At 33.2% G+C, this 21323-nt stretch overlaps 1 protein-coding gene across 1 annotated transcript in view; it reads left to right on the plus strand.

The window, feature by feature from the left end:
• The window catches only part of ROBO2 (roundabout guidance receptor 2), a 578830-nt gene that overhangs the window by 428061 nt on the left and 129446 nt on the right, over positions 1-21323 (plus strand). The window contains 2 exon segments of the mRNA XM_079154971.1: positions 1335-1346; positions 17951-18075. Of these exon segments, the coding sequence (XP_079011097.1) occupies positions 1335-1346; positions 17951-18075 (137 nt within the window).

The following is a 21323-nucleotide window of genomic DNA, read 5'->3' on the forward strand; positions in this document are numbered from 1 at the left end:
TAACACTGCTACTATAATCACCTTATTTTTCTTTCTATTGCCTCTCATGAATACCACTCCTATAAAAGACTATGTAGAGGCAACTATACTATCATATAGAGTATATATGTTATACATAAATATTGTACTTTATTTTAGAGATTACACAAGGCTAAGTATTGTGATGGATTTGTTTTGAATATACAAATATGTTTTCAATGCTGCATCTATCTTGCCTTGCCCAAAGTGGTCAGCAGCAAAATACTATATATACTTACATTGTTCTAAGACATAATATTATATAGAAGGGCTATATCCACTGGGATATAAGTGAAAGGATATTTTGTTGAAAAAGCTTATTTTTTCAATGTAAGATTTCATAAAAGTTTGAATGCTACTAAATATATTTCTTCTTCATTTGTCTAATGAGACCACATGTTTTAAATTATTCAGCTCTTCTTTTATATGAAATAGTTTACTATCTTAACAGATTTGACATTATTCTGTTTAAAGAAAGGGTTATTAAGCCTATGTATATCTCTTACAATTTCTGTGCATTAATAACAAGGGAAGCCTATTACTACTGATTTTAGTGATTGAAAGTTATGATATAGTAAAAAATAATAATTTGTTGGAGCAGTAGTTTGAAAGCCATTCACTGTGTGAACAAGAATCAACTTGTCAGTCATTGTTTCTTGGCTTCTGCCAAAAGAAGAAAAAAAAGAAGAAAAAAGCTTAACAGTAGTTAGGGAGTTAGGGAGCTACTGAGTTGAAATCTCTAAGGATGTTCCAACCTATTTGTTATATTTTCATCCACCCTGTCCATGGATGAAAAGTGATGTGATCTTAACTTATTACTGACTGAAAAGCAGCGTCAGGGGCTTTTCTGTAGTCCTTGTAATGGTTCTGACTAACCATGCTTAAAATCCAATTGCTATTTAAATCAGACAGTGAGGCCTTCTTTTATTGACATGACATTTGCTAGTCTGTGACTTGAATGGTTATATTCAGCAGGTTCTTAATTTGGAAATAGCATTAGGCTGTTCAACTCAAGGTCTTTGACATAATAACTGTAGTAAGTGATGATGATGAAACTACCTGAAATATTTAAAGTTGTTGGTAATCAGTTCTGAGATTCAAAATAATATTTTCTTGGGATCATATTTATAACTTTCAGTTTTTTCAAACTCAGACATCCTTGTTCATAGTTATATTATGTGAGGAGAAATCACTCTATTGTCCATACTTAACTGTAACATTACACATCATGATCATGCATTCTGATAATTTTTTTTCTTTCTTTTTTTTTTTAATTTCTTTTTTATGTTCTCACCACACCATTCTAATGTCTACAGCTCGCCCTGTTGGTAAGTAACCATCCTTTTATCCATTTAGCATGGTTTTTTACAATGCTTCATAATTCATGCATAGGAGAATTAACAGGAATATAATTATTCACCCATATTCAAATATTACTTGAGGGACTTTCTACTATAGAAATTCTTCTGACTTTTTTGTCACTTTGATAAACAATTTTTGTAATGACTTTTGCTGCAAAGCATTGCATAGGTATCAGTTTTCATATAAAAGCATAAAGGAATGATTAATGTTATAAAATGCTAATTTTTCTTAGAAAAATATAACTCTTCCTTTTTCCTTGTATCTATAAAAATATCAATTACTATATGTGCTTGGTATTGGTTAAGATAAAAGATTATGAGCTTGAATAAACAGTCCTATTACTTTCATCACTTCTTTATTTTAACACATAGACTCCCAGTTCTTCAGGAGTATTTTTACCTGCTACATAACTGTTATCTGCATGCATATGTAAACAAAATTTAGTAGAACACTTTAAGTTATTGTGAATAGATTCTGACCCTTAGTGTGTAAGGGAAGAGAGAGCAGTGTTCTTTGGCATGAAAAGTTAGTTTGTGCTTTTAATATATCTCATTCTTCATTTAGCTTTGCAAAAAAATAAGAGCTTGCGCTTGTAGAAATTTAAGTAGTAATTGTGAGCATGCGGTTGATAAAATATTTTCAAATTCATTGATTTAATAATCTTTTTGTATCACATTTGAAATTTAATTTAACCCAATAAATACATTTAAATAAAAGAAATCTAGGTAATTGTGTGATAAGCAAATTAACAGATGGATGCATATGTGTTTGGATGAATGAATGAATGAATGGATTCTACACATTTCTTCATTAATGTACTAAGAAATAACATAAAAGTTTTCAATTTTTAGGAACATTTAAGTTGTCCAGCTAGCTTTAAAAGGCTTCTTAATATAGTGACTTTACATTGTTGACATTGATGTATATTGATCCAAATTCATAACCCTCCCCACACCTTTGGCTGAAATAGTCACCGACTTTATTATCACTAGTATGTTCTTACACTGATAGCAAATACATGTAAGCAGAACTTTGGTGTCCCAATCTGAATTTCTGAAATGTCATTTCTAATCAGTACTTTCTTATGAGTAGCATTTGAATAACCTAAACTTTTATCATCTCTTCTATAAAATGGACAGACTAATATTGGCTTATCAAAGTTGTTGCAAGACTGGATTGAGCTTACGATTGATTGTACATTTGCAAAGTGTTGTATATGCCAACTGGCTAGTGTATTCCTCATTCCAGAGACATTATTTTGCTTATTGATATATTTAAATACAGTTACAGCTTAAAATTATTTGAAAAATAAAGTACCAGGCTATTTTTTTTTTCTAGAAACAGAAAATCATGTTAAATCAATCATGGTAAATCAATCATGCTTTTAAAAATTTATGTTATTTGATATTGAGGACTATGTTGTTATAATATTTAATCTTAATTTTCTTGTATTTGAAAGAATTCCTATGAATGGTAACTTGCTTGTCAATGGAATGGTATCTAAAATATAGAAGAGAAAGGGAAAAATGAGATAACACAGAGAAAGACAAAAATTGAGCCAATAGGAGGCTCCATGACTACTCTATCAGATTTCCCACTCTTGGCATCTGTGAAGAAGGTTTCTGGTCCAGAGACTGACTCATTTATGTGTCCAAGAATGTATTTTAATATATATTATTGTTATATAATAAAATGTAAGTGAAAAGATTTATATAAGCCAGGTGTGGTGGTACATGCCTAAAATCCCAGCTACTAGGGAAACTGAAACAGGAGGGTCACAAGTTCAAGGAGGGTCACTGAGCAAGGTTAGTGAGACCAAACCTCAAAGCAAAACAACAACAACAACAAAAAAGCAGAACCATAAGATGTATATTTAATCCATTTATAAAAGGAATGATAACAAATGTATAACATTAACTGGAAAGGCTAAAACATTTTGAATTTTTTGGGACTCTTGATAACTAAGCAATGAAAATTTATAACTTTATTTAGAAGTTATTTTAAGATATTAAACTTAGGGATTATATATTGAATATAAAAAGATGTATGATTGGATGAAAAAAATTGTCAGTTGAAAGGATGGAAATAAGTATCTCAAAATTCAATTTGATTAGGCTTTGGCAGCAATTTTTATTATAAGATAATGACATCAAATGAATATAAAAATGTTACATATAAATTATGGATTTTTATACAGCAGATCCTGAATCTGATAAACTGTAGCCAATTGAATTATATTATGTCACAAGTTTCCAGAACATCAAATGATATTTTAATAATTTCTGATATATTTAGGACTTTTAAACAAAGAAAAAAATGCACGGATTAAAACAATATGATATACAAAGTATAGGACTTTGTCTGTCACCTGCTAGTCCTTTTAAAAGTTATTTTCATCTTTTATTCTTATTTGAAATGATTCTTAAATTCCCATTGGACTGGAAATAAAGAATAGCTTCTTGACACATTGTATTTTACTCTGGGAAAGTCTGTCATTTCATAAATCTATCTTGAATGACTTATGACAATGTTCAGAAATATGAAGAACTATACTTTAAACTTGACAACTACTATTAATTTTGGAAACTGTTAGATACATTTTTATTGAATTACTAATGAAGACACTGATAATAAGGAAATTAGCCTGCTTTTTCTTTCTATTAACTTCTTACATCAATTTAAATTTAGTAGCTATAGGTATTTGAACTTTTATTGTTAGTGGACTCAGAAGAAAGTTTTGAAACTTGGAATTGATAAGAAGAATATTCTGTAGATACCACAGACAGCTAAAATCAGCTAGCTTTTAATTCCAATATGTTAGCTGAAAAAATTTGAACCCACTTTATAAAGTTTAGAGAAAATTCAGAGGGCAATGCTTTCAAAAGAAAATTAGAAATCATTGAAGATTCTGGAATTCTTACAAATTCAGAAAATAATCACTACATTACACCAGATGAAACTTCTTGATGGTCTATGGAAAGTTCCATTTAGAACTTATTTAAAAACCCCAACTGGGAATTTTCTCTAAATGATTGACTCTTATGAGTTAAAGAATTTGCAACTTTGTGCAATTCACAGACACCTTCTAGACTGTACTTTGGAAATTCTGTAAAACTTGATTAAGACAATTCTCAATGTGGAAGAAAGTGCTGAAAGCAAGCCATCATACACTTGCTGGTGGAAGTCAGTATTCTCCAGATTACATTATTCATCTGTAATGTCACCAACATCTCCAAAAGAACCCTTTAATCCAACCTCTGTATTCACTGGTTACCACAAAATCTAGAACAATGCACTTTGACAATTAAAAATCCATTTTTACTATTTCAAAGACATGCCTTATATGAAAAACAAAAATGCATCCTAGGGCATAGTTAATGATGAATATTGAAATATTCTTTTGTTTATGTGGAAAAGTCTTCCAATGAAGGAACTGACAAGAAGAAAATGGTCTAAATAAGGATAAATATCTTTCTTCCTATACCCATCTGTCTTATTTTCCTATTGGAAGCCTTTTCCAAGCTTAAAAATAAAAAAGAACATCTATTTTGGAGATGGGCAACACATTTTTTCCTAGCAGCAACTCAAAACATGAGGAGTAATTTGGAAAAGAACTGTCAAATCCACCAGCTGCCTTACTTATGATGCTGAGCCCTGCCTAGTTTTCTATCTTGTACACCATATGCTATCTGCTGATTGCTTCAAGTACAGAGACCAAAAGCTGAGCATATCAGGTGAAACTTGTTTAAAATATCACAAACTGACAGTACACAACTTTATGGAAAAACTTTTTCCCCAATTCAGTGACATGAAAGTATGTTCTTTTTTGATAGAAGAATATAATTGGTCATGGAAGAATTCATAAGTATTGAGAAAATCATGTTCTTGGCAAAATTCCACATTTTTCGATTATTATTTTACAGAAACTGCCATTAGTAGAAACAGATATCTACGGGGACATATTTTTCAATGTTTTAACTGCTTAGGCACAAAAGTAAAGATATTCTCATTTTAGAAAGATTTTATGAGTTGAAGCACAGTTTTGTAATAGCATGTTCTAACGTATTTTACTCTTGAGGCCACCAAGAAATCTAACAACAACAATAAAAATAAGTGAATAAAAAATAATTCAGGGCAAATTATGAATCAGATATTACTAAAGAGCAAGGTGGCAGATATTTGGAACACCCTCATCTCCCACCCCACCTCGAAATTTGGAAACTATAATGTGCTGTATGTAATTTAAATTGATACTGGAAAAATTCCAGTTACTTTTCAGTCAGAAAGCATGTAGTTATTATGCTGCATGCTGAGATGGACGATCTGCAAAAGATGTCCTGAGTGTGTTTTGGAAGGAGATCTAGAATTTTATTCCTTGCATTCTTTCTTCATTGGACAAACTGTTACGTCATAACCTGGTGTACACTTTTCCTTCCTTGAAGTTCTTGATGTTTCTTGCACCTGGCACTAATTAGTTACTTTATACAAAGTCCCAGTTAATTATTACTAAACATCATGTTTTTCACTGCTCCATATACTTTTTATAAAATGATGGGTAAAAATGCATATTCCAATGAGGTTTCCATTATGTGAAATGTTCAAAATATCTTAAGCTAATACTGATTTTTTAAAAATGAAAAACAGGTATAGATTACTTCTGCTGGGCTGGTTTTAGCCTGGTGTGCTTGACAGTGTCTGTTCATTGTCTCAATAGGGAAGGTTATATAAAAATTATTGAATCATACATTTTTATGGTTTCTCACAATATGATGAATATTCTGTTTTGGTATTGAATGGTACTGTATTGAAGTGTGACCCTGCCACAGCAACTTTCCCTCTTGTTGGAATGCCTCTTTACATATGAACACCCATGTGGTCCCTTCTTCCAAATACATTTGCTGGATTAAGTTTTGATGATGATCATCCTGCCTCTAATATTCCTGGGACACAACAAGGCCCCTGAATCTATAGAATCATAATTTAATTAATCCTTGTTTCAAGGATTTTTTCTTCTGTTTTATCTTTGAATATTTTTCTTTCACTTATTTTCTTCAAACATACTTTTGATGTTGGCTTTCCTTTGTTGGCATTCCATATTTATTGACTTTGCTGTCAATAACTTTCATGTTGTATGACTTTTAATGCCAGTTTATCACCTTCATTTTGAAATTATAATCATCACATGTTTCTTCTTACTAACATTATTTATTTTTTTTCTTTTTTCCCCATTTCTTTGCTAAGCTCTCATACAACATTCTTTATCTTCATGTGTTATTTAGTCCATTTACCCCCTTTATGAATTTGTTTTTTGGTTTTGTTAAAAGAAAAACTCCATTGTATATACTTTCCTTTAAACTATGGACAGTTATTCTAAAGTATGTCTCTCTTTGAAAATTCCTAAAAGTTACTGGTTCTTTACCTCTCTTGGATTGATTTTTTTTTTCTTTTTCCTCTCATTAATTAAATAAGTAATTTGTTTGTATATATCGATTTATTTTGTTTTGCATAGATCCTGTTTTGATCCCTATCTGGTAATTATCTAGTTGAGTGCAGAAGACTAGGGTTTGCATGTTTAGAGAAGAGAAAGAGGAAAGTATCAGGGTCATTTGGTAGTCTTTACCTGGAATGCTGTCTTGAATCTTTTATTAAAAAAAATACGTGTATATATACACACCAATTTCTTTTGTGTTGTACTGACTCTGTTGATCAACAATAACCTTTGTTAAGTTGTAAGCTCTTTACATTCCCTTCTGATCTTCCCGTTATATTCCCTTCTTCATAATGAAGATGGTTTTCAGTAATGATAGCTTTCTATTACTGAGAGAAAACTGTTACAAACTGAGCTATTTAAAACAACATCCATTTTTTAAGTCAAAGTTCTATAGATACAAAGAGCAGACACGCAAAACGAGGGTTTTCTGCTTAAGGTCCCAACAGGTGAAAATCAAAATATACACCAAGCTAAACTCTTCTCTGGAGACTCTCCAAAAAAGCAACTTCAAATTTCGTTCATGTTGATGGCAGATTTAAGTTCCGTGCAGTTGTAGACTGAAGTTCCTATTTCCTTGGCTGCAAGTTAGGGTCACCCACAGTTTTGAGAGGTCACTCTTCAGCTTTCCTAAATGGCCTACAGGGCCTTCAGAGTCAACAATGGTTTTTGAATCCTTACGTGTTTTATTTTATATCTCTTCCCTTTTAGTATCAACTGTAGAAAATCCTATTATTTAAAAGTCTCAAAGTATTAAGCTAGGCCCATCTGATTCATCTTCTTGTTTTCAGGTCAACTGATCTGTATTCTTAGTTATATTTTCAGAATCCCTTTTGTAATATAACAAGATCAGGAAAGTAACTCCAGCAAGCCAAGTTCATGTGGATCACGTTAGAATTCTGCACATCACAGGAGGCTTGGCCTTTTCTTTAAGTTCACTTTCCCCGTCTTCTAAATTTTAGATGCTTTTCCATATAATCATGTCTCTGATTTCCAAAGTCATGATCGAAGGATCAAATGACTGGCTTTCCAACGTGACAGGCAATTTTTTGTGACATGAATAGTAACAGAGAATGGAGGCTGGTTATGTTGGTGTTCACCCTGCTTCCTCCTTCTCCTCCCCACTTAAACGTATTTGGCAAAGACACCATACAGATTGTTTGGGGCTTACAGTAGCTCTTCCCAATATTATTTATTTCTTTTCTTATATCGACTAGAGGAAAATGGAGGAAAAATTCTTTAATGCAAAAATTCTTTAATTAAAATTCTTTAATTCTTTAATGCAATGCAATTAAATTCTTTAATTCTTTAATTCTTTAATGTTTCGAAATAAGCATCGAAAAGTTTAAATCTCATTAATTTTAGAATGTCTCTACATAGGATTAAAATAAAAACTAAATATTTTAACTCGGTACCTAAAAGTACCATAAATATTGAATATTATAATTATGTAAATTCTGTGGCCTGAAACTGTACAATGAGATGAGAATTAAAGATTTCACTGGATATAGACAGAATAAACACATTCACATCTGAGTTATGCCTTTAAAAAAGGTCAAAATATTTACTTTTATAAGTTATAGCAATTTGTAGACAGAAACATTATGATATATATATATATATGTTTGCATGTACTATAAAATATATTGTGATATGTATTACACCTAAGTAAGTCTTATATGCATGACATTTGAATTACTGCATTACTTACTTAAACATATTAAAGGTTACTCAAGGGACTGGTACATAATTATATTCATTAAAAATGTATAAACTAGCAAATTAAATTAAATTTTGAGTTAAAATATATTTGAATGCCTGTTAGGCTCTCTGGCAAGTATTGCTTCTAAGATTTATTGATGATACTCTTTTATTCTACCCTACAAAATGATTGGTTCTTTATCAGCAAATATGTTGCTGTATTAATCTTTCTGCTGCCTCTAGCTCTAGCATAACACTTACATGTGGTAGGGGCATGCCAAATGTTGGTGCAGTTAATTGATACACACATATGCATACATAGGTAATACTTGCCTAGAAAATGTTTATGCAAGCAGCTTTAAATAGTGCTATAAAAGATTAAGCAACATTAATGGTAACAGGCCAATCACATATTCCTCATTCTGCTAGTAGGAGATAAAATACAACAAAAAGAAGGCACTAATGAGTTAGGATGGTGCCTTACTAAGCGTGTAATTAATGTTATTAAGAAACATTGCAGTTGCATATTAAAATTCCGTTAACTAAGCAACCCTTCAGCATCAGTACATTGGTTCCTTGGTTGCAAGAATTTTTTCCTTTTCCTTTTTCTGATTGGCATCTTCATGCAATCTTTCTTTAAAAAATGAGATAATGGGATGTGATCAGCCTTCCTGGTTTAGCTGGAATGCTGACATGACAGTTCTGGCAAGTTGACAGGTTAAGTGACTGAAAGTGGATGTCTTGTCTCACCATTTACTTGAAGAACCATTTTTTTTAAGCTATAGTTTTCCCCTCCTCACTTCCACGGTTATGACCTTTTCTACCCCACATCTGAGAAGTCTTGTTGTCCCAATTTAGTAGTATAGGACCTTGATGGATTTTTTTCCCACCACATTTTAAAATATTCTCCTTTTGCTGGTCAAAAATAAGATCATTGCTTTTGGGATTATGTGGCTATTGTCTTGCTAAACAATTAGTTTTAAAATTAATACTATTTCCCTTGCAAATCAAGATTTTTCAAAGGTAAGCAAATTTTCTTGTTTTATTCCCAGTATTTTATTTTCCTTTCTTCCTCTCCCCTTCCTTTGCTTCTCTTAGAATTACTTTCTCAGTTGCTATACACTGCAATTAAGAAGGCCACTTCAATTATTTCTGTGATCACACTAGGTAATAACTGGCTAACTTCATTGCCTACTTTGGTCAACAGATTTGGAATAATTGAGAGGGTTTGGGGGTTTCAAGTGTCATAGGAACCTTCCAAAATTGTAGTCTTCCCATAGTCAACAAATTCCACAGGAGGCAGTAAGAAATGTACTAACAGTGCGTGACAGCAGCACCTTTAATCACACAAGGATTGAATACTCCTATGTATATATGACATCTTTGATAGGTGAAGAGCAGGATGTGAAGTCTGAACAGATGAAGAATCTAAGGACTCTCATTCACTGTGGTCATTCTAGTCTCCTTAATTATTTACTTTTTCAAATTTATGAAACTAGTAAACCATATAGTACTTTTCCATCTTCATTTTGATATCAAAAAGCATATATATGTATTTTTTATACAAATTGTTGTTGAAAGAAAAGAATTTTAGCATGGAATAAGAATTGGTATTTTAGCATGGAATAAGAATTTTAATATTAGTTACAAGTTACTGGCTGGTAAGGAAACCATTTTACTCATCTAGAAGAGTTATTGCTGTGGACTCAGTAAGAAAAACAGTTAATTGGAAAGATAGGCAATTTAGCAATTTGATCATTTATATTCCTTCAAAACAGTGACAAATGAATAAAATGTGATTAAAAGGGCTTTATAAAAATGATTATCCTAAATCCTATATTCCTACTTTATATTTTCCATTACAAATGCATTCCTTCCTCTGAGATGAACTATGTGTTAATATGCTTCAAATCAAATATTTTACGACCTTATGTATGCATTTCCAATATTAACAGAAATGATATGGAATCAAGTAAATGTTAAATAGTAAAACTTAAATAAAATTAAATAAATTCAAAACAATCACTTATCAATTAGAAGTCTAACTCTTCTGTTTTTAAATTGAATCAACATTTACCTCTTTCCTAACATACACTGCATTGTAATGAAATGACTTCTGTCTGTTTCTTGTTGGTAAAGACAAGCCTACTAACTTTGTTCAGGAACTTCTAGATCTGATTGCTACAAAATATTTATTTTTGTCTATATATTTTTGTTCCTCTGGGATGATGGCTACTTGTTTATAGTCTTTGGATCAAAAATGTTTCCTTTGTTGTAGGGAACTCTCTACAGAAGGCCATGTTCAAATTGGTTAGAAAAATGTTTTTTTCCAAACAATTTTCTTTCATTTCCTTTCATCTAAATTATTACCAACACTATCATTGGTGGGAAAGTGTCAGAAGCTTCCAGTATAATGAAATGGAAAAAAAATATTGAATATTTACTATCGATTCATTTTTTAAAATTTCCTAATCCAAGCTATTTATTTAGAATTCACTCTCGGGGGCAACATTTTGGTGCAAGGTGGTAAACAACACTTCATACCAATATGAATGTACAACTGATCTGAGGAAGTAAGACATGTAGATGGGGGAAAATGGAGAAAAAATACAATGCAAGTGAGGGCACGTACCTGAAATTGTAGGGAACACAGGGCAAGTACAAGGTCAGGGTATGTTCAGGTTAATCGTTGTTGACAAGGTAGATCAAAGGATAATAGATATCAAGATGGGTTAACCACAAGAACAGCCAATATATATGTGAGTGATTGAGAGTAGACTGGTCTGCTGAAATTCTGGAAGTAGTCTGGGGATAAATGAGTGTCAAGATGATAAAATCTTAGGGGAGAATGATTTGCAAGCCTTGCAATGATATGCATTGTAGGTTTTTATTGCCATGTAATGAAAAGCACTGTAGGGTTTTGAATCAAGAGTGACTTGAAGAAAGTATTTAAGAAAGCCTGTACTTAGAGGTAGTGTAGGAAGAACAAAATATGGGTTTTATGCTACTTTAATAAAAAACGGCTATGTAAGAAAAACAAGTTATGATTTCTCAAATATTATACCTTATTGGAATAGTAGCCTAAAGTTCTTACTCAATTGTTTGATACTAGACATGAGAAATTCTCAGTTAATCATATCAAAATTTGAAGTACAGCAAATTAAACTAGCAGTTCCATGTTTATAGGTCCAACTATGGCACTGAAAGAAATTCAAAGTAAACCTATCTTACAGTCTAAGACTTCAACCTTAAGAAAATTGTAGAACCTTTATAAAATTCAGTTTACTGGTCTTTATATCATAATGGTAATATTTAAGACATAAGGTTTCAAAATTTTAAATGAAATAATGTCTCTGGATGGTTTAGCATAGTTCCTGGCACTTAATAAGCACTCAATTAATGTTAATTACTGTCATTGTATTATACAGTTTGTGACTAAGCAAATCTTTGACTCAAGCAAATGATGAAAGAGATTGCTTTTTAACTATGTTTGCAGAATATATTAGCATTTAATAAGTAAATTATATTAAATCGCAAAAAAAAAAAAATGTTTTCTACTCCGGTTTGTCAGGAAGTTCAAAATGTTTATTGCTACTGAATCAAAAGTTTATTCATTCAGGCATGAAATTACACCCAAAGAAAGGGAGCAGCTGAGTGTGCCTGTAACCACCCTGTATCACGTATTAATGTACCTAACTGCTGCATGACTATCTCCATGTTAATGCCTGCCATACAAAGTCATATTTTCCTGTAGAAACAACTCGAACATGATGCGATTAACCTTTAAGGTCCCCCTCCCCTCATCTCAAAGCCCACCTCATGCATGGCCTGTGCTTCCTACTCGTGTTCAGTCATCTGATTTCCATATCGCCCACTCAGAAAGCATTAGCATAACAGAGCTGTCGCGTGACTTTGATTGAAGCCAGCTTGGGCTGAATTCAGTATCAAAGCATAATTTAGCAGAAATCAAATCTAATTTATTGTGCGTTGTATTTAAATTCTCAAAACACAGTTTCAAGTGAACTGGCCTAGACCTCTAATCTTAATTGACCTTTTTATATGCGGATCTACTTCTCTGGGAATCACACAACATACTTTTCTCATAGAGATATTGTTTTTTAATGTGTAAGTGTTGATTAAATACTGAACTGTGCCACTGTTTTCTCCATCTCATTTCTTCTTATAGTTAAAGCAATAAGGTATAATCACTTGACAGACGAAGCAAGTAGGTTATTACAGCATAGTTACAAGAAATTGGTCTAATGTTTTCAGGTTTTAGAGAAGACATAAATATGTATTTTATAGTCGTCTATCTTAACGAACATATCGGAGAATTGCCATTTTTATAACTATCATATTCTTTTGGAGTTTATAACTCGATATCCTTAATTCACATTGGGTTTAAATTGTGTTTTGAATTGTCATCTTGAGGACCTAATTGTGTTTTTTCATATTTAATGAGAGCCATTGTATAAATCCATTTTGTGTAGAGCATACTTCCACTATTGTGCTGTCTTGATAAAATGCCACCCCTGTCTACTCCCTCCCTTTGGTGCCGACAGCCAAGTACTGTCTTTTTAAACCATTCTCTCTGCCACCTGGCAGAGATGCTGAAACTGTGGAGTATTATCAGAATTATTGATGCAGTTTTTCATTTTAAAACCTCAAAAATAAATTCCTTGAGCTGATACCCTCCAAAAAGATTGCAATATAGATCTTGGGCAGAGAAAGAGAGCCTACAAAAGTAAAAGTGATCGTTGCAAGTTGATTTGTTAGCCTGACTTTGGGTGACAAAAAGGACATACATTTTTCAGACTCAAATGCTCTTTAAACTGTTAACTTTGCTAAATCCTTCAACATTCTCAGTTTCCTTTTTAAAAATATTTTACACTTGATAATTCTGGTTCCACTGAGGACCCACGAGGCTTCAGTCCTATTGACAAGAAATAATTGTGTCCATTAGAAATAGAGCATATTTATAATAACCTAGAATAAAAGTATAAAAAAATAAACATCACATGAAGAGTTTTTGTTTTGTTTTGTTTTTGTGTGTGTGGTGCTGGGGATTGAACCCAGGGCCTTAGGCTTAGGAGGCAAGCACTCTACCAACTGAGCTATATCCCCAGCCCCAAAAAGAGCTTTTAAGATTGACAGCTTTTGGTTAATGGTCTTTAGAAAATGTAAGACTGGATGGAAGTTGAAGAGATTATGATTTCCTGGTAAATATTATGTTGTGATACTAAAGCACTTTATTGTTGTGTAAGAGTTCTGATGAAATGTTTTCTTTAGGTGCTATTCATAGCAATTCTCACTGGATTTTCTGTCCCAACTTGCTAAGATGTCCCAGCCCTTTGTCTCTGTCTTTCCAATCATCATCTCCAATCACCATCTACATTGCTTCCAGAGCATTCTTTTTAAAAACATGTATCTGATGATATCTTTTTTAGAAAAACATCTTTGAAAAGATCTTAATAGCTTTCAGGACACAATTTTAAACTCCTTTGTATAAATTATTTGGTCCTATCTATATCAGCTCTGTACACCAGGTTTCTTCTACATTCAAAACCCTTTATCTTCCTGTACCAAATCCGGTTCCACCAGTCTTTGCCTCATGTTCAGCTCCTTTGTTCTGTGACCTTACTCCTCTTCACCTAGTTATCTCTTACCTGTGCTTCAAAACACAGCTCAAATGTAGCCATCTCTTGCATTTTCTACTATTGTACAAATCACATTATGCTGCATTTGTTCACTTACATATTTACTGAGAAGTCTCTGACATAGCACAAGAGAAACCCCCAACACCTTTTTTTTGGGGGGGAGAGATTGTACTAGAGATGGAACTCAGAACCTCTGCATGCTAGGTAAGAGCTCTAGCAGTGAGCTACATCCCCAATCAAGTGCCATTTTTATTTGGTTTCCCATCCCCTATACCAAGTAGAATGTCTTAGAATTTGTATTTATTCAGCTCATTTTTTAAATTTATCTTTTAATTTTTACAGACTGCATTTTGTTCATCATACACAAATGGGGTACATCATTTCGTTTCTACGGTTGTACATGATGAAGATTCATACCATTCATGTAATCATATATGTACATAGGGTAATGATGTCTGTCTCACTCCACCATTGTTCATACCCCCATCCTTCTCATTTCCCTTTACATAATCCAGTCAGTACATTTTGAATGAATAATGGATGAACCAAAGCTTCTCAGGAAAGTGTATACATAGATAGGGTCAATTGTGAATCCTTATTTGGGGGACTGTATTTTAGCAGCTGTGATAAAACTGTAGGATGTGGATTTCAAAAATGCTTTGCAAAATTACTCATCTAAAAATCATTTTTCAAACATTTCAAAATCAAACTTGAGGAAATCTGTAGCTATACCTAAGTTACATATGGTACTTTTACTGACATAGGTAGATGACAGAGAATAAAATGCTTAAAACTATGTTTTCATTGCTTTCATTTATGTTTCATTTGATGATTTCAATCTTGTGTATTCTGTTTTTATTTTTTTAAAACATATAAAGGAGGACCGTGTAGAGAACCTGGGGCTCTCAGGTATTACTAACTAGTTATATAGGCCAATTTAAATTCTTTCTCACCCAAAACTGTGCAAATGAACTAATAAGCTGAATAGGTTACTTTTATTAAAGAGTGTCAAATAGCTGATTTTGAACATATTGGGTTTTTAATTTTTGATGATGGAGATACAGACTAAATTCCTCAAAACTTCTCACAAAGCTAATGTTCACATAGACATTATTACTTTTTTTAATAGGATTTCGTAGAACTATACACTGGTTCTTAAATGTTTCATAAGATATAATTTTTCTAGAAAAATTCCATGCCATATTACAGATGATGAAAACCTACCTTTCATCTTCTGTGGTAAAAGCACCCAGTGGTTTCACATTTCTGCTGAAAAATGACCACTGCTGTGCTTTAAAAGTTTTTCCTAAAGTAATTTTGTAACATTGATTTAAACTATCATTCCTATTAGCAAACATGGAACAAGAATCAATGTATCTGCTGATTCAGGAGAATTGTGTAGAAATAACAAGATTGTGAGAGGCCTGTAATCTCCTGAGCAGGCAAGGCAACATAAACCACCCTCTGTCTAAATAGAGCCATAAATCCGGGTTCTCTGTACTGTTAGAATGAGTCTTCTGTTATCTGTCGCTATAGAAAAGTATTTCACTTAGTAGATTTATCCCTTCTGTCCCTGGGGTATGTGTTGAATTTCTCGAATTAGGAGCCAGGAAAATAGAACACCCAAAAATAAGTCAATACAAATTTCCCTGAATTTTTTTTTTTTTTTTTTTTTTTTTTTTGAGAAAAATGCTCCTGCTCTCTCAGTGGTAGCATTTTTCTTAGGATGAATCATTAGTTGTAGGGCATCCTGAATTTATTCTGTTCTTGAATTTTTACTTACACACTTGAGAAATCTTGAAGAAATCCTGGTGAACTCTTTTATTAGATATTGCTGATCGTTAGAGTTCTTTAGAATTCACTTTTAGAATTGTTGCCATGTATACCAGATTCTGAAACTTAGAGTTTATTTGACAGTGTTTTCTTGATCTTAGTTTTCTAGCATAAGCAACTAGTTAAAATAGAAATAGATGATGGGAAAAGTCATGGGATACACATGGTGTTTACAACCAATGTGGGTTTGGTTCTGAAGAAGATGTCCTTGTGAAAATGTTGAAACTTCTAACTGTACCTTCTCTTATTTTTTACTGTCTTGTCTCTGTTTATCTTTAGGTTCCAATCTAAATTTGAACTTTTTTTTTTAGCAGTTTTACCCCATCCCTACCCTCTCTTTCTTTCTCTTTTATTATTTATGTATTTTTATTTTTTAAATATATTTTTGTAATACTAGGGTTTTAACCCTGGGGAACTCTACTCCTGAGATACATCCCCAGCCCTGTTTTATATTTTATTTTGAAACAGGGTCTCATTAACTTGCCCAGAGTAGCTTTGAACTTGCCATCCTCTTGCCTCATCTTCCAGAGTCAGTGGTATTACAGGAGTGTACCACTATACCAGCCCCCACCACTGTCTTACTCTTAGAGCTACTCATTTGTTTTCCTCATTATCTTCACCAATACCATTTTGATAGCCCGTCAGTCAAACTCTGAATTTTAGTGACTAAATGTTGCCCACCCTATCCATACTAATTCATCCATACCATGTTCACTGAAGGGTTAAAACTGCCCAAATGGCTTGGTATCATCACTACCCCATTTAGAATGAGAATAATATGAGTATGGCTTCTAAAGCCTTCCTTTGCTGCCATGATATTTATGTAACTTCGACCTTCCTTTCCTGCCGGATTGTACAGTTAAGCTGGAGATGTTCTTGCTGCTTCTACTGTGCTCAGAAGATGCCTTGCTTGCAATGTACTCATCACAAATGCTGCCCTCTCCCCAGAGTTCCCACATGTCCCTTGCTCACACACAGTCTTTCACAGCCACCACAACACAAAGGGATGGCTCCCTCCTGAAGCCCTGTCACACTGACTGTGTGCACCCTAACAGAAGCGCTTCTGTCAGAGCACTGAAAGGATCTCTACTATAACTGACTGACTTACCATGGTCTTTGATAATTATAGGTTTTGTCTTTACTGTTATTAAAATCATCATGCTTTTAAACTTTTTTCTATTCAACTGTGAGCTGCTTGATGACTATTATATAAGACTTTACCTCTCTGTATTTTAATGCCCAGTAAGGGAACATAGGAATAACCTATTTACCTACCTATCCAAATGAAATTAATTAACTAGAACAACCATTTTAATGCATTCATTTATATTGCTTGTTACTTCAAATATGTAACTCCCATCTCTTAAATAATTCAATGCCTTTAACTCTTCAAATCTTGAATTCCAGAATAGAAGCATTTTAATAATATAGATCATATTTTATGCCTTCTGACATCCCAGTGCCTATCTTAAAAATATTGTAATAAAATGAGTGTATAGCAGGAGGTGGACTTTAAAGGGGGAGATAATTGTGTAAAGGAGTGATTTCTTTCCATCTTTATTTAAAAAGCATAACCAAAGCAGGAAATCATGTTTTTTTCTTAAAAAGAAAAATGTTAGAATCACAAGGAATCTGTTTTCCCATGCAAGTAGACAGGACACAGGAATATAATGGGCAATATTTAAAGTAGATCTGCTAATAGGTTTCCTCACATTTGATAGTGTATTATGTCCCTTATCCCTTAGTGTTTGGAGAAATGCACAGAAGTAAATAAACAATTGTAACCTCTCTCTGGCACTAAGCAATCCACCCAGAGCCAGATTTTCTCTTTGATATCTTTTTCTTTGACAGTGGTTGATATTTACACATTTTCTTTTCTTTTGAATTATAGCTCCTCCACAGTTTGTGGTTAGGCCAAGAGATCAGATTGTTGCTCAAGGTCGAACTGCAACATTTCCCTGTGAAACTAAAGGAAACCCCCAGCCAGCTGTGTTTTGGCAGAAAGAAGGCAGCCAGGTGAGTGTGAAGCTTGACTGCTTTTCTGAAGTCTCTGAACTTTGCTGACTTTGGTGCTCCCTGAAGCCTGCCTTGCCTCCATTGTTAGCAGATGCTGGACTTATTTTATTGCTAAAAGGGAGACAAATGATTCTAAAATAAGTAAAAGATGAATGTTCTAGCACTTTTTATTTGCTAGCAGTAATCTTTTAAAATTCTGCATTTTACAAGAAATAGAATATAGCAAACTTATTTTAAAAATAAACCTCTGTAGATATTTCAATCTCTGCAGGTTAAGGTGAGTTTGCTTTCTTGCAATCGATTAGTCTGTGTGAGTGAGTTAGTAGATATAAAGTGCTCAAAATAGTCTCTCGTGAATGGAACATGGTCAAAAAATGTATCTAGCATTTGCTGGCATAGAATTCAATTTCAGTCCACTCCTAGATAGACAGTATAAATGACTTTTAAAAATTATTAATTTAAGCATGTTTCCATTTAATAGTAGAAGACATCTTTTCTTTCATTTTCCCTTCTGGATTTCTTCATAGTAGGGTTAAACAGGAGTAATATATAACACAAGAAACCAATATCTGTCTTGTCTTTGCTGTGCTTTTTCTGGACAGGATGGTCTCTCAAAGTCTCTCTGAAAAGTCAACTGGATACATTACTTTTATAATTTAGAACTTGGTCCAAACATGGACAAATGTTTAGCCTCTATGCTCTGAGGCAACGAATGGAAATTTCAGCTTAACTTACATCAGAAATGGTGATCTTTGCATAAGAATTTGTGTATTCCTGAGAGATTTTGAAAGATTTTGTTCTAGATTCTCTAAAACCATCCAAACAAGACATGTAGTACTCAGAAAGAGAACTTCTGGTACTCTTCCCCAGCACTTTCTGTCATTAGTCCAAGTCCCTGGAAGAATTTCTCAGTGAATACTTGAAAATATTATTACAGGTCACAGGAAATCTGAAAACTTTGCCAGAGATAGGAAATGTTTTCAGCTACATTAAAAGAACCTGTTGATTAGAACTCACATATATTTATCTTTCTGGAGAGCCTCAGGGAAGTTCTGCTCCGCCATGCTCTCTAACTTTCAAGAGTTGCTCAACATTCCTGAACCACCCCCAAATTAGCAGTTTTTAATCTCTGAATGGACACGTCTTTCTTACTTTCTCAACTCTTCTTGTTCCAGTCCTTTCCCTTCTGTGTTAGGGATGTGAAGGCAGTGAAGAGAAGATAGTGATGCCCCCTGCCTTATCCCGTGTCAGAATCGTCTCAGACCTCAACTCCCAAATCTTTTTTTTAATCACTTAAGACCTATAAAATGTATTTCTCTTCTTAGAATTCCTTGACTCTTCCTTTTGAAGTTTCTTTCATATGAATTCATTCCAAACATTGCAGTGAATATAAAACAACATGATATGATAGTTAAACACAAGCATGCACACACACTCACGACCTTTAAAGGGGAGGCTTTACAACCATTTTCCTCCTCTTCTACTGCATAATATTTGCAAGTGCTGAAGCTGTTTTACTAATCTGAAATATAGGGCTTTACATTTTATTTCTCATGAGTGATAAAGAGTTAAGAAGTGTAAACGTAAAAGGGATTTATATGTTATGAAAGCCATACAAAATGCTTATTATGTCACTGATAGCAAATATAATGATGTAAAGCAATTTGATTATTGCAAATTCACACTTTGAGATCATGTATTGAGTGAAGTCTCATAATGTTTCATGTTATATATATGATTTATTTTGTAAGACTATTTCATGTGTACATCATATTCCTCAAAATAGCTCCAAGTTGAATACATGTTTTCTTCCTGTAGTCTAATAAAAATATGATATTAAACATCATTTTTAATGTTTATGAAAATAGTTATCAAAAGTATTGAAGAGCCAACAGAAGGGGAAAAAAATCTTTACCACATGCACCTCAGGTAGAGCACTAATCTTCAGGATACATAACTCAAAAAACTTAACACCAAAAAAACCCACAAATAACCCAGTCAATAAATGGGCTAAGGAACTGAACAGATACTTCACAGAAGAAATACAATCTATCAATAAACATATGAAAAAAATGTTCATCATCTAGTAATGAAAGAAATGCAAATCCAAACTACCCTAAGATTTCATCTCACTCCAGTCCAAGTGACAATTATCAAGAATGAAAGCAATAATAAGAGTTGGCAAGGAGGTGAAGTATTCCTTTTTTTCTATTTGACAAAGTAGCATGTAAATCCAGAGACACTAAAGCTCAGGATGCCACAAAATTTTCACTTAGCTTCTTTGACTTGCTTATTATCTTAGTTCTAGTTACCTTCTCCTCACCAATCTCTTTCCATCAGGGACCTAGAGATTGGGAGGAGGGTGGGAAGCAGGGAGGGAGAGAGAGAGAGAGAGAGAGAGAGAGAGGAGAAGTGCTTGAGCAAACTTAAATTTTTGAATTGGGATATTAGGAAAAATAAATTGGTCTTACTGTCTCCAGTATCCAATTTCCGTGGTGATCTATGACTATCCATCAGTAGAAAGAGTGAAGAGCTTGAACTTAATGGTCCATAGTCCTCAATATGTGCTGATAATGCCAATTAGTACTAATAGGATACTCAGACACTTCAAGGCAAGCACAGCTCTGTAGAGTTCCTGGGTTTTGCTTATAATCCATTTTCTTTTGGCTATGTCATGCAAGCAGGGAATAAAGATGATGGGTTAACCTCAATCAAATGCCATTTTCTATGTCAATGGATCATTTAGAAGGTGGACTGATATTACATCATAGAGGAAGAGATCCCAGAGAGAATTAGTCCGTCTGATGGACTGGTGCTATGTAAATTAGTATTCTAATGGCTAATTGTAAGAAAGTGCACACTTTGAGTTATTGTATCATTTTCAAGTGGCTTTAAAATTTAGACCCTTCTCTTTTGGATGGTTTATTTCTGTAATATATTTGGATTCCACATGAGATTTAGCTTGTTCTCAAATTATGTTTCATATGAATGAAAATATCTAGCCTTAGATAGTAATACAAATTTTAGGAGAGGGCAATAGCTTTTTGAAATTATATCCCTGACAGGCTAGCAAACATCTCTTCTTTTAGGAGTTTAATAACATGGTAATGTTTATGTAAAGTGGGCTTATAGTGTCACACTTGAATCTAATAAAGTGGACATCCATCATGTTGCAATAAAGAGAAGAGCTTCTAATTAAAGTAGGACATCATTTGCAGGATTAAAGTCATTTAGCGTAATTGAAAAGT

This window comes from Sciurus vulgaris, assembly GCF_902686455.1.
Source record: "Sciurus vulgaris genome assembly, chromosome: 10".
NCBI classification, from domain to species: domain Eukaryota; kingdom Metazoa; phylum Chordata; class Mammalia; order Rodentia; family Sciuridae; genus Sciurus; species Sciurus vulgaris.